The 22,377-nt window shown below is 37.4% G+C and overlaps 1 protein-coding gene across 1 annotated transcript in view; it reads right to left on the bottom strand.

The window, feature by feature from the left end:
• Positions 1-22,377, bottom strand: part of LOC108239357 (calsyntenin-2) — a 371,232-nt gene that overhangs the window by 32,024 nt on the left and 316,831 nt on the right. Inside the window, exons 9-10 of the mRNA XM_017422019.3 lie at positions 19,715-19,877; positions 11,206-11,372 (exon numbers count right to left, since the gene is read on the bottom strand). Coding sequence (XP_017277508.1) covers positions 11,206-11,372; positions 19,715-19,877 — 330 coding nt within the window. The remainder of the gene's footprint in view (positions 1-11,205; positions 11,373-19,714; positions 19,878-22,377) is intronic.

Raw genomic sequence — 22,377 nt, 5'->3', positions numbered from 1 at the left:
AAACTTTTTATTTCTTTGTGGTTACAAATAGGATTAATACTTTTTACAACAAGAATAACCCTTTTTGTTATTTTACGAAGCACTGTTTAACAGTATTCCTATGAGCTGTTGAAATGTTAATGACTGTATTATCGACTTGTTGTTTTGTCTGCTCTGGACATTGAATTTTTTGTTTTTACCCCCTTCTCAAGTCATACAAATGTGCAAAGGGAATATGCAGGGAAAGAAGCCACTGAGTCAGAACTACCTATCAGAGCCACTGTATGAACTGATTACACACTGTAAATGGTTTCTGTTGTTTTGACAGTAATTTTACTGTAAATGCAACTGCACCTTACTAAAGAAACAGTTTATAGTAAGATGCTGTAGGTTTTGTTTTCTTTACTGTCATTACTGTATCATTAACAGTTTTGGGCTGTATGAGTGTATACATTACTTACATTACTGTTTATTTCCAATGCATCACGGGAATTTCTACTGGCTACTGTAAAAAAATACAGTAATGAATAATCCGCAATAAACGACATCCATACTGAAACGAAAAGCTGCCGTTGACTTGCAAAGAAATATTTTGTGCTCTGTTATTTTGATTCAGTATGTCTTTTTTTTCTGTTAACACTCAGTTTAAACAAGCAGAAGGCCAAGGGAGTTACTTATGTGAAGACCTTTTTGAGTTTGTGATGGAGCTGCTCTCTTGTATTAAAGGCAAAATAAATGTTAGTGGTATGTACCAAATGTATGTACCACTTTTATTTCAAAACTTTGTGCGCCATTGTTCCCTTTTTTGGTGTCTCTCTTTATTTAGAAAGCCATATTTCTGCGCTAAGCAATCAAAAAGTGAAGACAATTTGCTTTAAACATCGTAAAGAAAGCCCTCCAGCTGTCCCTTGCTAGATACTGGTCCTGAAATTATCCAATATGTCTGTATATTTGGACTGACACAACTGCAAGTTACTATTAGTTTAATGTGACTCGAAGTCAAAGTTCCACTTTGTCACCAGTCTACCAAATGAATTGGGTTTTTGTTCTTGTTTTCATCTTTTTCTTCTTGTGTTCACAGTTTGGAGCATCCTCTTTCCTGCTTCTGGTGTAGTTTTGTAGCAGGGTTACAGCGCCACATTTAGGACTCACATACCGCACTGCTTTGGGTCATCTTTTGTGTTTTCGTGTGGATGAAAACATATCTAGAAAGACTGTGTTTACAGGGGTACTTTTAGAAACAAGTAAAAAGATAATTTTGGAAAGACAGCATTGCCGTGTGGATGGCGTCTTAGATTTGAGTAACTTACAAACAAAAAGTCAGTTGAGAAAAAATGAGCTAAACAACAGTAGAGACCCTGAGCTAACTGAATCAGGCTGAAGTATAAATATTTTCTGTTAAAAACTTTTTTTGTGGAAGCCAGGGCTGATGCTAGTTCTTAAGTGGTTCAAAAGAAGCCAAAAACCACATCATTTCACTACATTAAACATCCTGCCTCAGTGCCTTAACCTTGTGATTAAAAAACAGATATACACACACACAAACTACAAGAACATGAGACAATTAGCTCTTGTTATTCTATTTTTAATTTGACATTATTAACAGTAACAGTTTGTTTATTATTCTGTCTCAAATTAACCAGACTGAAATTGAAACAAACTCTGGATTTTTATTTAAGGCGCTCACAACATTTTCATTTCATTACATGGTTTGCCATCAGATCCTGAAAAATGTAATTCTTGGTCACAAATGCTCAGGTATCTGTGAGACTGCAATGGGAAAATTGTCTTTTTTCGCAAAAGTTTAAATCATCAATTAGTCACAGTCCAGTGAGATAGAACCTCAAACCAGCTCTGACTCAGTGGTGGTAAACCCCCCATAAACAACACGCTCTTTGACTGAATAAGTTACCACACAGCCCATTTGTTGCTAAATACTTTTATTATAAAAACTTTTCCTGATCACGATAATGAGGACTTAGCCCCACCATCTCTGAAAATAGACACAGTCTGTATGACACAGTCTGAGTCTGTCGTTGCTCCATTGCTGTTTTAAAGTGGAAATGATCCATGTTATGTCCATAAAAACATCCACCAATCCATCCATCCACCTATCAATTATCTATCCTTCCATTTATCCGTGTTTAATCCAGTTCACAGTCTCCAGGGGCTGTAGTCTGTTTCCAGTTGTCAATGGCCCAACGTTGAAAATGTCAAAAAAGCATTTCTCTTATGTGCTAATATAACATTTTCATTTGTAGTAGAATATGGGTTTAAAGGGATTTGGAACTTGTAGGAATCAGGTGATCCATCAAAGCAAACCTGTGCAGAATTAACATGCAACAGCAATGCCACTTTGACTCGAACAGACCTGATGTTTACTATGATGGATCACCAGTTTGAAGGTAGTTCCAGGCTTATATAAATGAACCCACATATTGCACTAAAATAAATAGAAACCAGTGGTTGACTAAGAGGCAGGATGAAATTTAGCAGCATAATAAAAATAATTAAAAGAAAACTGATTGTGGCTATGTGGATGAAACGCTTGAGAAAAATTTTAAGTCACTCCTCCAGCATTTGATGGCAGGGATCTATGTGCCTTCCAACTTTAGAAAGTATGTTCCCTCTAAAACTGCACTGAGTGTCACCAATTTCCTCAAACTTGGTCTTGGCAGCAAGGTGACACTTCCTGAGCACTGGAGTTCCCCCCTGTCATTTTCCCATTCACATTTTCCCTTCTCTCCCTACCTTCTCAACTTTCTGCCTTCTGTCACTATACTTACCGTCTATCTGCCTCCACCTCCCTCTGTTTCTCCCTCCATGCCAGTTATTCTCCTCTGATTGTGCTGTGCCAGCCCTCCACCTGCTCGGATAAATGCTGTCCTTAAGACTCCTGTACACTTATTGGAGCCAGATGAGAACATGGCTAAGAAGAAGATTTAATGGGCCTCTAAAGATAAACTGGAGTGGCCCTGGAGAGGTTGTCCTTCTCTTCTCTCCCATATCCCACACCTCAGCCCATCTCGTCATCTCAAGCATCTCTTTACTGCATCACACCAAAAGGAGGCCTATGGAAAAAGCTGCTGTAGAAAAGAGCATGCCTGAGGAGGGAAAGATGAAAAGAGAGTTAAAGGGGCTGATAGTGGGTGGTTAGAGGGGGAGGCAGCGTTGGGTCTGCACAAATCCCCATTCATCTTGTCTGCCCTCTGTCTTCCACAGCAGTGGGAGATGGATTAGCCAAGCCAGTGAAGAGGGGAATTTGGGGGAGAGAAAAGTAAGAAGCAGATAAGTTTCATGAAAACCAGCTGGTGACTCTGAAGCAATGAATTAAAGAAATAGCATTTTTCTGTCAGTTAAGATCAAACTGTGTGATTCTGTGTGTATGTTTATACCCACCTAAAGGGGATGTATGTTGAATGTTTACTCAGTATAGTCAGCATGGGTTCTTAAGAAACAAGATGTAGAACTGCAGTGCGATAAAAAGAGACAAACTTAAAGAAATAGTTTATTTGTGACATTTTTGTGCGGGAGACAGATTTGAGGGAAGATGACTGATACCTCTCTCAAGTCTGCCAACAGCTGGCTCTATTTGCTGAGTATAACGAAAGAAGACATTGGCAGCAATTAGGAAATAAAAAATGAGCTCAATTAAACACATGTCAAAATCTTGTACCAAAATCTTTTCCCTGATATTTTTTGCCATCCCCGAGATGCTTTCCTGCAGCTTAGGTATCACATCTACAGTAGGGTTTTTCTATGATCCTTTCATGACCATGGTTTTCAATTCAATTTAATTCGATTCAAAAATACTTTATTAATCCAAAAGGGAAATTAAATGTTATTATAACTCATCATCCTGGTTTTGTTAAAGATTTGTTATAGATGCTGACGGCTGTGGGCAGGAAGGATCTCTTGTAGCGGTCTGCCTTACAACGGATCTGAAGAAACCTCTGACTGAAGACAATCTGTTGTTGTGCTAAATGTGAGGGGGAGTCTAAATCCTCTCCCCATGAATCCTGCTGGCCAGCTCGATGCCTTTGGCCCCAATGGTGACCCTATTGATGTGGATGGCGTACAAGTTGGTGTCCTCGAAGAGCCACACCAGGTTGGTCTGGAAGTCCTGGGCGATCTCCCAGACCAACCACTGGAAGGACAGCTTCCGGATGAGCAGCTCAGTGGACTTCTGTATTGGTGGATCTCCCTGAGGGCCATGGTACTGGGCCTGTAGTGGTAAAGCTTCTTCACTCTGCTGGTGGCCGGGGCTCACTTGCAGGCAGCTTTAGTGGTGAGCTGCTTCCCAAGAGCTTTACCTCAGGTGGATTTACAGGTGATCTTTTTGGTTCTGTTCATGCCCCGAGGTTCCTCTGTAGAATATGTAGAATACATTCCTGTGGTCTCATGCCTTGGTCTTTAGCCTAGGCATGATACCAGAATTGCCAGTTCTGCTTCATATTATCACTGACCAAGCCACACCAATGCCACAGACCCCACATCATGAATACGAATAACTGCAAAGAATTAAATGTTTTAGTTTTGCAGTATCACTTATCTTTTGTTTCTTTTACTTTTCTCTTATATGGCATCATTTCAGAACAAAGACCATTAAAATGCTTTAGAAAATCAACACTAAAGTGACTCAAATGAATCTTCAATGTATTCTGAATTTTGTGAACACATTTATGTTAGGCAAGACATATTGTGTCACTTCCTATTTTTGCCTGCTGGTAGCTGGAGTAATTTGTTTGCAGAATTTTTTGACTTACTAGATTTATCTAACTTTTACACAGTTCTGCATTTTAGTACACAACCCCCCTCAATACATTTGTTTTTTACTGCTGGATTGTGCTTGAGACACCTTTTACCTTTTAACACTAGCTTTAGTTAGCACTAGCTTAGCATGGCTTCTGGTTCTCTTCTGGCTTCTTCTGTTCTCACTTGCTCTGTGTGTCAGATGTTTAGCTATTACTCTGCCTCTTTTAGCGATAATGGTCCGTGTAATAAATGTATTCTTATGATAGCTTTGGAGGAGAGGCTATCTGAATTGGAAGCTCCGCTCCAGGCTGGTGAAAAGCCATTAACTAGCAAGATCCCCTTAGGCAGCACTGATCCACTGAGAGTAGCTCCTGTCAGCGGACCTTCAGCAGACCCGAGCAGCTGGGACCCCAGGCCGGTTGGGTGATGGTTCAGAGTTAGCACAGTGCTAAGCCAAAGTCTGTAGTTCACCACCAGCCTGCTCATGTTTTAAACCAATTTTCCTCACTTAGCAACACACCCGCTGAGAAACACACCCTGGTAATTGACAGCTTCATAGTCCGAAATGTGGCAATAGGGACTCCAGCAACCATAGTCAGATACATCACAGGGACCAGAGCTGGCAACACTGAATCCTACCTGAAACTGTTGACTAAGGCTATAGTTAAGTACGATAAGACTGTTATTCATGTCAGCGGTAATGCCACTTAGTTAAGCCAATCGGAGGTCACTAAAATTAATGTTGCTTTGATGTGTAACTTTGCAAAAAACTATGTTGGACTCCATAGTCTTCACTGGTCTCCTCTCCAACCTGACCAGCGATGACATGTTTAGTCGTATGTTGTCATTCAACTACTGGCTATCCAAGTGGTGTCCTGAAAACAATGTAGGTTATGTAGATAGTTGGAATGCATTTCGGGAAAACCTGGGCTGATGTGAACAGATGGCATCCATCCCACTTTGGGTGGAGTCAGTCTTCTTTCTAGGAATTTGGGCGATTTTATTAGTCATGCAATTTTTTGACAACCCAGTGTCCAATCAAGGAAGCAAAGTTTAAGTCTTGCACATCTCTCTGCTGCTTCTCCTGTTATCCACCCAATCCCCCAATGAAACAGTCTCAGTTTGGCCATGACCCAAATTATATAAACCAAAAATCTCTAGAAAAGTAAATCAAAAAAATCTAAACATAACAAACACAGTAACTTTACCAGAACAAAAAAAAAACAAAACAAAAAAACAAATCAAATCATTAAATGCAGGTTAATGGACATAAGATCCCTCGCCTCTGATTCTCTGTTAATTAATGATTTGATAACTGATCATCAAATTGATTTATTTTTTCTAACAGAAACCAGGCTACAACAGGATGATTTTTTTAGTCTAAATCAGGGGTGTCAAACTCATACAAACACAAGGGGGCTAAAATTAAAAAATTGCTCCTAACCAAGGGCCAATCTTGTTTATTATTTATTGAAAAAATACATAAATTAACCTTGGTTTTAGATGTAATATGCCAATTCATTTGTGTAGAAATATCAAATACCTTTTCCAAGTGACATGAATTTAGAACAAACATACTTTAATGAAAAAAGAAAAACAGTTGAACTTAAAAAACATCATTAGCAATAATTTCTTATGCTTTACTCTTTATCATCAGCTTTAAAAAAATGTCTCCATACTAACATTTAATTTTGAAAAAAGAAGAAAATACAAAAAGGTCAACATGCATTAAAGCAGACTTGATGTAACTCTGATGCACATTAACTCAAATCAGACATCCAATATCATTTCTTGGCTGCTAGTTTACCAACAAAAGTTTGATCGGTCCTGTTTGATGTTCTCTGTTGCTTTTTCCACATCAAAATCAAAGATTACTGAGAAATTAAAACTTCATTTTCTTGGCTTCAAATGATCTGTTACGGGAAGACTTCACTAAACAGGCTCAGTTTTTTAAGCAAAATGAGAAGCGGCAGAGACTGGATCTGTCACAGACTGAACGGCCAGAGCTAATAAAATTTAAATGTTATCTTGGGGGCCAGATAAAATGTTACTGAGGGCTGGATATGGTCTGCAGGCCTTGAGTATGACAGATGTGGAACATATCCACTCCTGCTAATTATCTAAATTTTCATGTTCCTAGAACAACAGGCTGAGGTGGAGAAGTAGTTGCTATTTTTCAGTCAGGATTATTGATTAATGTCAAACAAATTATTAGTTATAATTACTTTCAGTCTTTGACCCTCAGTGTTTCTCATCCAAAATAAAAATCAGAAAAGCCACTTTTACTTGTTATATATTGTCCAGCAGTTTTTTGTCTGAATTCCCCATTTATTTTGTCCAACTTATTATTGAATACTGATAAAGTCATAAAAGTGGGGGATTTCAATATTCATGTAGATGTTGACAGTGACAGCTTAAACAAAGCCTTTAATAATTTAATAGAGTCATTTGGTTTTACCCCAAATGTCCACAAATCTACTCATTCTGTTTTTCATTTCTTGACCTGGTTCTAAGATATGGCAGAGAGAGTAAGCACTTAATTCATTCTCAGAGTCCTCTTCTGTCTAACCATTTTTTAATAACCTTTGAGTTTACACTGACTGACCATACAGCCACTTGTAATCATTATAGTAGATGTCTACCAGAGAACGATGTAACCAAGTATAAAAAATTTAAATTAAAGAATTTCTTCCATTATTATTCTCCTGTCTTGCAGATTAATGCAACAGAAAGCAGCAACTTAGGTGGTCTTGTTGATAATATTACAACTTCAGTGAAAACATCACTTGATAAAATTGCTCCTCTGAAAAAGAAAATGATCAGTCAGAGGACGCTGGCTACGTATGTCTGTTGAGCCATGTATACCTATAACTGAGTAATGATGACTTAATGAGATTCTTTAAAAATAAAATTATGTCAATTAGAGAGAAATTTCACACCATTCTTTCAACTGTTGCTACTGATTCCTTGTCAGATGAGGCAGCTTTAGATATGTCACTAGAACCTGATTTGTATTTGGACTGTTTTTGTCCTGTTGAACTTTCTGAACTGTCAAAAATAGTAGCTTCATCCAAACAATCAACATGTCTGCTGAATCCCATTCCAACCAAATTGTTAAGAGGTATTTCCTCTAATAATATCCCCATTTTGGATCTGTTTAATCTGTCTCTAATGAATGGTTATGTACCACAGAGCTTTAAGGTTGCTGTAATTAAAAGTTTACTTGAGAAACCTGATCTTGATTCAGGAGTTCTGGCCAATTATAGACCTATACCTAATCTCCCATTCATTAAAAAAAATCTTGAGAAAATAGTTGCAAATCAATTGCGTGAACATCTGAATAGAAATATTCTGTTTAAGGAGTTTCAGCCAAAGTTCAGAGCTCATCTTAGCACAGAAACAGCATTGGTGAAAGTTACTAAAGATATTCTCATGGCCTCAGACAGTGGACTTGTGTCCATACTTGTCCTGTTAGATCTCAGTGCTGTATTTGATACAGTTACTCATAATATTTTATTACAGAGGCTTGAACATGATATTGGGATTACAGGAACAGTTCCAGAATGGTTTAAATCATATTTATTTGATAGATTCCAGTTAATAAAGAATCTTCTTCACACACCAAAGTTTGTCATGGAGTTCCTCACGGTTCAGTGCTTGGCCCAATACTTTGTATATGCTTCCATTACGTAAAGTTATTAGACAGTACAGAATAAATTTTCATTGTTATGCTGATGATACTGAGCTATATGTGTCCACGAAATCCAATCAGTTACATAGATTCAAGCAAGTCTTAAAAACAAACAACCTGGATGACTCTTATGTTTTTGCTTTTAAACTTAGACAAGACAGAAGTAGTGGTTTTTGAACCTGAGCATTTTAGGAATAAACTTTGCAGCCTTTTACTTCTTTTGGATGTCATTATTTTTGGCCTCCAGTTCTAATGTAAGGAATATTATTATTATTTTTGTTCAGGATATGTGTTTTAACCCTCAGATTAAAAATGTTACCCAGACTGCTGCCCTCCACCTACATAATATCACTAAAACTAAACAGCTTGTCTCAAAATGAAACAGAAAAACTGGTTGATGCATTAATCACGTGTAGGCTGGACTTTTGTAATTCTTTATTATCTGGGTGTCCAAAAATGTCTCGATCCAAAATGCTGCTGCCAGAGTTCTGATGAGAGTTAGAAGGGGAGATCATATTTCTCCAGTTTTAGCTTCTCTCCATTGGCTCCCTGTCAAACTCAAAATAGAATTTAAAATTTTACTCCTAACATAGAAAGCTCTCAACAACCACGCCCCATCTATCTTATATAAAAAATCTTCTTGTTCCATATTGTCCTAACAGAGCACTTTGCCCTCAGACTGCAGGTTTACTTGTGGTTCCTACAGTTTCTAAAAGTAGAACAGGAGGCAGAGCTTTCAGTTCTCAGGCTCCTCTCTTGTGGAACCAAGTTCCAGTTTCTGTCCGTGAGGTTGACACACTGTGTACTTTAAAGACTAGGCTTAAGACTTTCCTTTTTGATGATTCCTATAGTTAGGCTTGGCTTGGGTTTCCTGAGCTATCCCTTAATTATGCTGCTATAGGCTTAGACTGCTGAAGGACAAATTGGCCACATTTCCTCACTTTGCTGCTGTCTTTACTTGCTCTACTGTAATTATTTCTATCATTAACATGTGTTTTTCGTTGTCTTTCTTCCAATAGAAACCACACCTAGACCAGTCATTCTGTGCTTTACTGTATCTCTTTCCCATCCTCTCAAACCCCAGCCAGTGGAGGCAGATGGTTATTTGTCCTGAGCCTGGTTTTGCTGGAGGATTCTTCCTGTTAAAAGGGAGTTGTTCTTCTCCACTGTTGCCAGTGTGCTGCTCAGGAGGGGAGACTGCGACGAAGTGAAGATTTAACACAATCTGCTGGCTTCCTTAGATAGATAACCTTTACTAATTGGCTTTTATAATGTGTGTGAATGTTTTTGTACAGACGACTTTCGTTGTGACTTGACTCCATTTAAATAAATTGAATTGAATTAAATTGAAAAGTGTTCTACTCTGTTGAATTCAGTGTTTTTATGGAGCTAAAGAGGGTTAAAGAAGAGACTGGTCTCGACTGATGTCCTGTTTACTGTCTATTAAAGCTGTCTGTGTGTGAGGCAACCTTCTTGTTTATTTGCACAGAGAGCAGTTAATGTGAGATCTGATCACAAATTGGGCCACTTATTACAAATCTAGGAACCTTTTAAAAGTAAGCTAAAAATTGTCCCATTTATTGTTGAGTCCTTGTAATTTGATCACTAATGACAGAGGGTAATGGCAGGTGGAAACAGAACCACAGGCTTACTGTGTTTAGCTACCATGAAACACTTTACTGTTCTTCAGAATTGATTCTTTAGGTCTGTTAAACTCCAGTGGAGGGATGAAACACCATTTTTCAAGAAGACACTTGCTCATTTGCTGGTTTGATAATTGTGGTGGAGAGTGCTGACTAAAGTGCGATATATGGTAGCACATACTTTGCTTATCTGTCTGTGCTGCTCTCAATCCAAGAAGAATAAATTATTTTGAACATTTGCAGACTTCCAAAAACCTAACAGCCTGTAGCCTTAAGAAATGATGCTACATAAAGTTTTAATGCTGATTGAGCTGGAATGGGGTCAAAAACAACAGTTTTCATTGGAAGAAGAACAAAAGCATAAAAAACATTAAAGACAGAAAAACAAGGGTAAAATCTCAAAGTCTAGCCTAGACAATGTTGTTTTTAACACCACTTAGTGTCACTCTATCACAAAGCAGATCTTTGTCCACTGAAAATTCAGTAGTTTCTGTGGCAGAGTAAAAAAGCAAGACAAAACAAACAAAACAACAACAAACAACCCTCAAAGAGCATTAAGAAGGTATTAGATTTTTCTAAATATTTTTTTAGACTACCTCATAAAAAGAAGCAACACACTACAAAATGTGGTGCATCTGTGTCAAGCACCATCACAGAATGGTTACAGAATCAAACCAGGACCCTAAATCCACATTTGCAAACTTTCCATACAGGTTTAATGGGTTATGACTGTAATGAAACTATGTTCTATGCTTTTTTATATAATCATTAAGGTACTGAATGACCACTTCTGTCCCATGGAGGAGGCCACTATCAAGATAAAAAGGTTTCACCATAAGATAAACACAAGAAATCAAGACAGTTTTGAGTTGAACTGCAGTGACCTTGACCTTTAAAAAAAAAAATTCTTCAATGTAAAACAGTCAAATGCTAATTAGTGTCCCTATCTTTTATGTAAACAGGACAATGTTTTGAAGGTCAATGTAAGATACTATTAAAAAATGTTGAACTAAGATTTCAGGAATATAAATATAACTGCTAACACTGGTTCTGTCTTGAAATAAATTTATCAGTAATGAAATTGAGTTAGCTCTTTTGAATAGTTTCTTGCTATCATTTGTGTGTGCGTGTGTGTACCTTTATACTCTTATCTAGGCTCTCAAGGGAGTTAATGTCCAGCCCTTCTTTGCAGGCCTGCAGACAGGAAATGACTTTCTGACTCTCAATCTTGCCTGGTCGGATGGTCAGTCCAGATAGGCTTCCCCGAAAGTACTGAGTGAACCGTGGTTTCGTGACTTCCCCACCTACAAGCAACCACACATACACACACAGTAAACAAACTAGTGCATCAAATGGCTTTCTTGAAGAATACATCACTGCTCAAACATTTTGGCAAAACCTTTAGTGACAGGCAGTATTTACTTTAGTGTTTTGCAAGATCCAAGTTTGTTTATGATGATTAACAATACAGAGTCATTAATCTTTATAGGACATAATGATGAGAAAAACAAATAATACAGTTTTATTAAATAATTACAATGGGTCAATTTAAAGGTTGTTTGTTTGTAATTAATATGCCAGCCATTTTCTTTTGCTTAATTCTATAGATGTCTTTTATGCCCAATCTTACAATATCTGCCACATCATCTGGGAGGACTAGTTAATATTTCTCACCCTAACTGAATAATTTTAGCTTGTAAATACAAACAGAAAAAGTATGTTTCCTAATCAGAACCAAAAGGTAGGGGTGTGTAAACAGTTAGTGAAGCCATGTTTCCTACCAACACCCACCTAATTTTCCTTAGTTAGACTTTGGCCATGTCCACATGAAAACAGTTTTTTCTGAAACAATCTTGTTGTTTGTCATTTCTAAAAATATTCTTGTAAACATGGCCCCGTTTCTAGAAATGTCTTCATTCACATGAGAACACCAAAAATAACCCAAAGTGTTGTATTTATTATGCCACGTCTGTATGTTGTGTTGCAACACTGCCATGAAAATACACCAAAAACAGGAAAGACTATGTGGAATGTATGCATAAAGCTTACACAGAAAAGGATAAGGGTGGACTTTCACTATTTATTGACTCTGGAAACTGTTTTCACAAAAAATATATTTTTGAAGCTCCTAAAATGCTATTGCCATTTGGACACATGGATGAAACAATAAAAAGCTCCTACATATTCACAAAAAACATTCCTGTGTGGATGGACTCTTTGTGACTGGTTAAAATTTGATTTATTTGTGTTTCCTGTATATATATATATATATATATATATATATATATATATATATTTATACAGGAAACACAAATAAACATAAATATTCACACTATTTATAAGAGTCTGTTACTAGAAACCGCCTGCTGGTGAAAATCCATCTATTTGGGTTGTGCGGGAGCTGGTGCCTCTATCCAGCGGTCACTGTGCGAGAGGAACACTCTGGACGGGTCACAAGTCCATCACAGGGACACAGTGATACAAATGAGATAGACAACTATTTACACTCTCACTCACACCTAGGGACAATTTAGCATTACCAATGAACCTTAGATGCATGTCTTTAGTTTGTGGGAGAAAACTGGAATGCATGGAGAAAACCCACACATGCACAGGAAGAACATGCAAACTCCCTTCAGAAAGGCCAGGAGGTAAACTAGAGACCTTGCTGTGAGGCAACAGCACAAACCACTAATTCGCTTTGGCGCCTTTCGTAAAAAATTGCATTGAAAACATGTTTAAAATTGCATGACAATATAAAGACTGGTTAAACACCCATAATACCCATAAAACTAACCTAGGCCTTGTTCAGTCTTTAAATCAAGTCCCAACGGCCAAATGTATGGTTTTGTCTCTCTGATAAAATGACTCTGCTACGAGTGATACTCAGCCTTCCAGTTCAGGCTAAATAAAGGTAAGAAAAAAGTCAATACATTTAAAGTCCGTCCTCTGAACTCCATAAAGGCCAGCAGTAGCAAGAGAAGTCTCCAAACCATTCATTAGCTAAAAGGTTACTGTAGCTTGGAGCATCAAAACCTCACCTTTGCATTTTTCTCATTTATCTCTTCCTGCTTACTCTGCTGTACTTTGATTCTGGCTATAATCCACTGAAGCACTAAAAGTATAGAACATTCCCTTCAACTAAGATTTGACTGAAAAAAGGCCAACTTTTTCATTTGTTTAAAAACCTCAGACACTAAATGGAGTAATGACTGATAGGTGAGGTGCGTACCAGGTAACCAACGTCCTTTTTTTGTCATGTTTCTCAGCTAAATTTTGAAGCACTTTGTACCCCTGTACTATAACCACCAATTTATTTTCAGTAGCAAAAAAACAAAACAAAACAAAATGGGTCTTTTTATTATTTCATAGTTAGCTTCCACAGACGGAGAAGTGAGTGTAGTCCCTAACAAAACCCAACATGCCCACATTAACCTTTGTTAGTTTGAGTGTCAGTATCTGTGCCATATAATCACAAAATAGACACAACAAGTGAAGCAGTTATTCCAATTAAAATTTACATTCTCTAATTCAACAACTGGCGGTCAAGAATGTCTGGATCACTGAAGAATGTCTATCATATTTATTGTTTTCATTGTGAAAATCACCATAGGCACCTTATGAGTCCATGAATGTCTTTTCTGTAGTCAGGTCAGAGAACATGATTGTGACATTAGTCAATGAAATTGATCCCTTTTATAGGCTGTCTAGTGTAACAAATTAGTGCACAAGAAGGAAGGCATGATGCAAACAATCAACACCTCTGTCATTTCTTTAAACTAAACAACACTTACCACAAGAAAATTTTGATGTAAAGTGAAGAAGCTGAGGACCAGATAAATACTGAGAATCAGGAGAAAAAAAAAGCTGTGGAAGATGTTACCAAAAAATAAAGCACTGTTTTTGTTTTTGTAGTTTTCCAGTTTTACTAATTGAATGATATATTGATTTACTACTCTCTGTAATACATAACTCTATTATTCTTAAATGAAAGGTTTCTCTGTTATGCCTCGGCTCAGTGAGCCTCACACTAAACTATGATCTGACATAAAAAGCAGCTGTTGACTGTCAAGTTTACACAGTTTTTGACCTTTACATTAAATGGATAAAAAGACTTCATTTTGAAGAATAACCAAATGTGATCTTGAATATGACAGATTTTATAAGGTCAAAAACTTCCCTACTTTGACTATTATTTCATCTTGGACAGTCTCAATCCAAACACATGGTGACCAGGCTTTTTCAATATCTTCACCTTAAGAAGCTTCTTTTGCAATGTAATGTATTGCAATGTAGCTCAGCTGGATCCAATATTTTTTTGTAATGTCTGCCAATAAATCCCTACAATATAATGGTAGTCTCTCACTGAGCTGCGACTGTTAGACTAGATGGCAACTAGATATTGTGAGAAAAAAGGGAAGTTTTCCATTGTGGTCTCGCTAAATTCTGAGTGTTTGCTACCAGAAAGCTGTGTGACCACATTTCTGAGCGGCCAGTTTTTGAAAATAATGTTTTATTTTTGTGTGCACGGCTTGCAAAACTGCACTCTTGGCTGTGTACATTATTTCTTGGCTCACTTCTACCCACAATGTACCAATCTCGGCCAGCTGTGTACCCACCTTGGTTTTCACTTCTATGTTCATGATTTAATCCACTGGAGTACATTTTTGAAATAAAGATATGTAGATTCATATAACTTTTCAATAATTATTTATTAATGGTTTTTAGACCTGAACATTTGGGCTGTAGTCTTAGATATTTTTGCTATTAGGAGACCTTGTGCAGATGTCAAAATACAGCTGACTTTATAGAAACTAAACTGAAATGGATGAAAGTTTTGATATAATTTGAAGACTCTCTCACAAATCCCATTTGCCAACTAGTTGCCAGCAGTCACATCCCAGTGAGATACAAGCTTAATGATGACTGTCCGTCTTGGGAACTGCTGGAAGATATAAATTTACTCTTGGAACCATATTTATTATAGATTGGACAATCGTTCAATCTTCAAAAGATTGAGCCAAGTTCCCTGAATTCTCAGATAATGGTGCAGCCACATCTATCATATGTTCTGAACAGTCGGCACCCACAGAGATACAACAAACCAGTGTTGGCAATGATTTTCAGACCTTACTCCCTTGGTGTGAGAACACAACAGAAATAAGGTGCAGCGACAGTGAACCTTCAAGTTAGAAATCTTGCTGTGATTGCTGACCTGTAACTACATTGTGCACAATGAGTCAGATAGAGCTCCCTTATCACCCTGGGGGCAGACAGCAGACTCTTACAAGCTGATGTGATCTCCTTAAGGGATCTTATCAACTAAATAGCTTGTCATTTGCTTGCCTTTCACTCCAAGATGAGACACTGATGAAGTCTTTTTCTAGACTTGCCAGATGGAAACAGATGGAGAGAGTTACAATCTTAACGCCTGAATTTACACTCTTACTTAAACCCTTCTCCCTTCTCCCTCTGGCTGTTTTATTTTATTTTTTATAAATGTAGCTCAAACTTACACAGCATGCCTATGGCATTGCATAGTTTCATGCACTTGCTTGCAAATAAAAGGCAATGTTTTAGACAAGCTAAATCTTCTGCAGATAAAACTCATAGAATGACCATTTTGCTAAATTGAAAACAATGTTGAATTTTGTTTCTTTACCATCCACTTAATATTGTGAAATAACAAATCCTTTTTAAAAATTGGATAATGAAAGTACATTTTTTACAACAAAGCCTCTTTTACAGCTAAAGCATTTTTAAGTGGGTTATTAAGAATGTTAAAAAATGTTACTATACCTACACTGAAATGTTTGATGAAACATCATCACTTGTTATTTAAACATTAAGCACCCCGTATAGGTAAATCTTCCTCTGCTATCAATGAAATCTGCAATTTGGTTGTGTGTGTTACTGTATCTAGAATTACATATCTGCACAAGGGACAAAACTTGTGATTTTAAAACCTTCCGGTTGTTTAGCTATACTTTGGTTGGTTCTGATAAGTCTTTTTTGAGTGATAATCAATACATGAAAACAAACAAAAAAAATAAATAAAATACACAATGACCATATATAGTATTTGATAACCATTCAGCTTCATAGCTTTTTCAAATTGATCATTAGCCTGCATATTCACTTCCACAAGTCCTGCTCCAGTGGCTGTTGCACTCTAAGTCATTAGACATTAGTTAATACACTATAGATGATTGGATTTCAGAGTCTATCCTTTGCAGAACCAAAACCTAGAAAGGCACTGACTATCAGTTTAGAAAAATCTACTTCAATTGCTGTTAAAATAATGACTTCATTCAAACTTATAACTTAATTTGTTGTATATTTACATTCTATTCAATCTTACCTGATAACACATCTGTTTTGTTGTTCTGCATCAGATGTGTTTTTTCTGTTAGTAAATAGAGTAAATGAACTGATGGCTGCCAACTCCATATTATTCATGACACACCTGCTGAAACCTCCCCCGTTCTTCTAGGTCGCTTATTAGATAGCCTGAAGAATGGATTCTGTCCTTATATTTCTAAAATCACATATAAAATCATATATATTCAACCCATTATTTTCTTTGTCGTCATGCTTCACCTCCTCCCCCTTCTTAACTCGGTTATGGTTTTCTTCCCCTTCTCTTAAGATGTCCACCTCTCCTCCTAGTCCCACCCTGACAGATGTTATCAATTTAGAATGTGGCCAGGGAATCTATTAAGGTTTCAGACAGAAGATAAAAAAGTAGAGGTGAGGGTATTAGGAAGACAGTCTGGAGCAAGAATGATATGAGTGATAAAGCTGCTGATCATTTCGTTTTACAGAAAGTGGTCTTCAGTTCCATCTTTTTGCAGCCTTCCTTGCTCCACAGATCTTCCCTCTATTTTGTTTGGGTCATTTCCAAAAACAGCAATAGATGAATAGATGGAGAAGCATTGGTGCGCTGGAAATAGGATTGTTACTTAAGTATAAGTGAGAGATGTGAGTTCACATACACTATGTGATTTAAAGTATGTGGATATATGCATCAGTGGTTGTGGGCCTATATTTATTCAATTTTTTTTATATATATGAGTATATCAGTTTCCATTTGTGTTCGTGTGTAATCATGAGCAGATCTAGCTGCATGCTTGCTGCTGTGATGTCAGAAGCCTGGAGGCAGAATGCCGTTTGTGATTACACACTCGGGGAGGAAAAAAAGAAAAGAATGAGGCGAGATGATTGTGTTTTCCTGACTATTACACACCTCTGAATGTGAACTGGTCAGAGGGTAAATATAGGCTGACTGTGTGAGAAATGCACAGCCAGCACTTACTCTCTGATTTGAGGGAAGGCTGAAAAGGAGGAACATACTTTTTCTTACAAAACTGAAGATAGAGAATGTATCTAAAGGCACCTTCCTACTTCCAAAGAGGCTTTGCTGTTATAAAAATTAAAAATCACACTGTGAGAACAAAGTATAACTAGAAAAAAAATGAAATATGCCAATGCAGCTACTGTCCACAATTTCAGCATACATCAGTTTTTTTTTCTCTAAAGCCAAATAGTGGATTGGGATTTACCTTTGTAATAATCTAAGCTGACAAACTGTTGACATTTTGATGTATAAACTTCATAGGAAAGTGTAAAGAGACCCAAGTTCAAAAGAAAAAAAAGCTGCTGCCAGAGGCTCATTAGGGTCACCATGGTAACAACAGGTGTGTGGTTACCATGGTCACTCACTAACAGTACTTTTCATGATACATGCTGGGTGGGCTCACTTAGCAATCTGAGACAAAGGTAAGCCCTACAGAAGCGAGAGTTGCATATACAGTAGCATTACCTTGTGTTGAACCTCTCTGCGTACAAAACCTAATTACTTTTGTCAAGGAGGTTATTTTTTGGTAGTGTTGGTTTGTTTGTTTGTTTGTCTGTCAGTTAGCAAGATTACTTAAAAACTAATGAACAGATTTTTATGAAATTTTCAGGAAATATCACTGCAATTAAGACTTCTGGGATTGCGTTATCATTTGTAGCATCCACAATGAATATCACACTTGGGGAAAAAAAGTCTACTTCCAGAGATACACAACATGTCAAAGCTGTTCTACACCATCCCTGTATCAACCACCAGTGCTGAGTATATTTATTATCGCTCTGTTATCTAAAAAGACCCAACAGTGAGTTGAGTTGTACATGTGGAAAATATTGAGGATTTGGGGGGGATTGCTATGTTTCATTCAGCACAGGACAAAAGTAGTTGTTTGGCAGTATATAAAGAGCAGTGGCAAGTTTAACATGTTTTTTTATCTATAGGATATTCATTGTTGTATGTGTGATGGATCCTTCCAATTGTAACTGTGCTCTGCTGTCCCAGTACTGATTCTCATGTATTAGCAGCTGCTAATGGCTGTTTGAAGCTGGTTTAATTGCAAATTTTACAGACTGACTGATGCCATAAAATCTTGTCACATTACACCAGAATGGCTTCTTTGGATAAATACATAAAATATAATAATTCCTGATTAAATTAATTTACTGTGGTCCGAGCAGAATCTGTTCCCATTAGACAATGCTGACAAGACATTTGAGCGTTATGAACCGTGAAATGAAATCATTAAATTGAATTAAATACAACAGAATATCTCTGCACTGTTTAGAGCTGACAAATCTTTTATTTACTCTGCCATCACACTCCATCATGCCAATTCCTGCGTGAACTTTAAATCAGCAGCTGAATGACTCTCTGTCAGCCCAACCATTAAGCAACATACATACAAAGATAATCGCTCGTGCAGTTCCGCAAGTGTGTCCTTGCTTCTGAAATCAGGTTTTAAGCTGAAGCTTCAGAAGTTCGACAACAAATGAGCTCATCTTTGCAATCAATATTGTAGGCACTCACGGCTTAGCACTTTGAAAAGGCAATCTGCTGTGGCTAATGGCTTATGTTAAGATGTCAGTATCGCCTTTATGACTCTTAACTGAGGCCCGGCCCCAATTGTAGAGAGAAAAAGGCAAAAATAGTCGTTTAGCTCCCTTTACAATTCAAGACCCTTTTAAGCCTCCCAAAAGCATCCAGTCTAGTCTTCAATAAAAGAAATTGGAGGGCAATGAAGAGGAGAGGGGTGAGGTGGTCTTTGCCACAGATGAAAGCGACAAAAGATGACCCACCAGTGCCCTCACACAGAGAGATTTCTTTATCTGAGGCAAAGCATCACTGAGCAGTCTCATTTGGGCTGTCAAATCAACGGGGTGTACAGAGGGAAACTGTCCTTTCTTCTTTTATCCATGTGTAATTAGTGGCAGCTATCAGTTTAAAAGACATTTTAATAGTACGCCTTCATTCAGACCGGGTCAGCCATTTGTCAAAAGGCAGACTAAGTGCTTTGTTTAATTACAATGTTCATTCAAGGCAAAAAACATGTTTTACAACTCAGTGCCTTCTTTAGATGTACTACTTCAGCATTGTTATTATTGCCAAAATGTTTTTGATGTGTCTGGAAGCAATTGAATCTTTCAAATCCATCAAACCTTGTTAACTTTTATAAGAACATTTTTGTTTCAGTTTTGCTCATTTTTAAATTTCCTACAGGGAAATTAAATTTAAACATAATTGACTATTTAGACAACATTTTCATTATCATCTTCATCAGCTCTGTCTGCTCACCTTGCCAGCAGGCACCAACTGTGAGCTGCACGTCAATCTGTGATGGATGGATGGGCCAGTCATCTGTCACAAGGTAGGGGTCGTAGGTGACCCCATCCACATATAGCGTCACCACCGGGAACTCCACATTGATGACGTAATAATGCCACTCCTTGTCACATATCTGAGAGGAGAGAGACAATGAGAGGAAGAATATTCAATGAATGTTCTTTGTATTATTAAAAAGTAGTTGTTCAGGAAAGTCCTACATATGTGAATATTATGCAGCATTTAGTTGCTGTGGCTGGCAACTTTTAAGAAAACTAACCTTTTGGGGGGGGACATATTTGCTGCTTACTGAGAGTAGGTTCAATATAAAGCAACTGTTGTGCTTTTAGAAATCTGCCTGTAGGAGCAAATGATAAATGGACTGTACTCGTATAGCACCTTCCTAGTCAACCAGGCCACTCAAAGCGCTTTACAACACAATCTGCTCTCATTTACCCATCAACATATACATTCATACAGCACTCTACTATATCTCTACAAAGTTAATCTGAGAAAATTATTCCATAGAGTCTAATCAGTGCTTTTGGATCACACTCATACACTGATAGGGCACACATCAGAGGCAATGAGGGGTTCAGTGTCTTGCCCAGGGACACTTTGACATGTAGCATACTGACAGAATCAAACCTCCCACTAATGACAGCTGTGGCTCAGTGGTTAGAGCAATCAGGTTTTTATTTTTTTATTTTCAAATACAATGCTACAACTCCGTAAATATAATAATACAACAGATGTTTATTATTATTTTAATCTGGAAACTTTGACAACTTTTGGAAATTTTGCTGAATTGCATTTAAAATTATATACAAATAATCAAATTCATTAAACCAAGTTATAGACAAAGACAACTTTTATCAGAAATAATGTGCAGTAATGAATCAGAAATCAAAAGTCAAGAGTTCTGTTTTCATCCTGAAATGGGGCACTGTACAATAAGCCACCAAAAATATTCATACCCTTTGGTAATTTCCCTTTTCATTTCTTTACAACCAAAATCAATTCAGTTTGATTGTAAGTACAAATATACAAAATATATCAGAATAATTTAGTTAATTTGGGGTATTTTTAAAAAAAATTCTAAAACACACACTCACACACACATCCACCCACCCACCCATGCACATATAAATAAATTAAAAGTGTTGTGTCCATTTGTATTCACCCCATTTGCTTTAAAACCCCAACCTTTACAAACCACATAGTTAAATAAGATCCATCTGTAGGCAATCTAAGTGTCAAATGATCTCAATATACTTATATACATCTGTTGCTATAGCTGCCAGACTCAACACCAGTGCAGCACTTATAAGCAGTACAAACTACAAAACAAACAGGATGAAGACCAGGGAACTCTTCACACAGGTCACAGACGAAGTTGTGGAGAAGCCTAGATCAAGATTGGGTTATAAGAAAAATATCACAAACCTCCAAAATCACACAAACCACCATTAAATCCATTATTGAAAAATGGAAAGATTATGCCACCACAACAAACCAGCCAAAAGAGGGTCCACTAGGAATCGCAACTGGGCAAGGAGGGCATTAATCAGAGAAACAACCAAGAAGCCAAAGATTACCCTGACTGAGCAGAGCAGATCATCTGCAGAGATGAGAGGATCTGTTTATAAAGCTGTATAGAGCTGGTCTTCATGGGAAAGTGACCTGGAAAAAGCTATTGCATAAAAAAACAAGGAAGTCCATTTTGAATTTGTTAAAAGACATGCTGAAGACTCCCCAAACATGTAGGAGAATGTGTTGTGGTCAGATGAGACTAAAACTGTACTTGTTGGTCATCAAAGGCATTACCACGTCTGACACAAACTTAACACCTCTCATACTGAGAACACTATCGCTACAGTAAAGCATGGTGGTGACAGCATTATGCTGTGGGGATGTTTGTTATTTGCGGAGACTGTGAAAACGGTTAAAATTTAAGGAAAAGTTAACAGATCAAAATATTAAACAATCTTGAGGGAAAGAAACCTGTTTGAGTCTTCCAGTGATTTGAAATTGGGACAGAGGTCCACCTTAGGACAATGATCCTAAACACTCTGCTGAAGCCACACTTCATCAGTTAAAGGAGAACTGTCATGGAACAAGGCGAAGGACCAAACGGCAGCAGGTTGTCTTGTAGATTTAATGGCAAAAAACAAAGCATTAACAAAATCCAGCGACCCACGAAACACAACAGAGAAACTGACACCAGTGACTGAGGGAGAGGTGACTAAATAACCAAGAAGTGATTGGCAAAATAGGACACAGGTGCAGAAAAGAAGCAGGGCAGCAGGGGCCAGGGAGAACAGAAAAACCTGAAACAGACACCAAAAATGCAGACTACAACAGGAACCAGTTTAAAGTCCAGGAATAATCCAAAACCCAGGCCTCCACTCAGAATCTGTAGTAATGATTTAAAGATTGCTGTACACAAGTGGGTTTATTCAAATTGAATGCACTGTAGGGGGTGAAGTGTTGGGTAAGGTGTGTATGTGTGTGGTGTGGGCTTCTGCTTATAGTTTATTTTCTTGTTTGTTTCACAATAACATACATTTCACATCTTCAAAATGGTGGTTCTGCTGAGCAAATCAAAAGATCCCCTAAGTTTTGTTTAAAATTAC

This window comes from Kryptolebias marmoratus, linkage group LG2 (genome assembly GCF_001649575.2).
Source record: "Kryptolebias marmoratus isolate JLee-2015 linkage group LG2, ASM164957v2, whole genome shotgun sequence".
NCBI lineage: Eukaryota > Metazoa > Chordata > Actinopteri > Cyprinodontiformes > Rivulidae > Kryptolebias > Kryptolebias marmoratus.
This window is presented reverse-complemented; position numbering and strand designations above follow the sequence as displayed.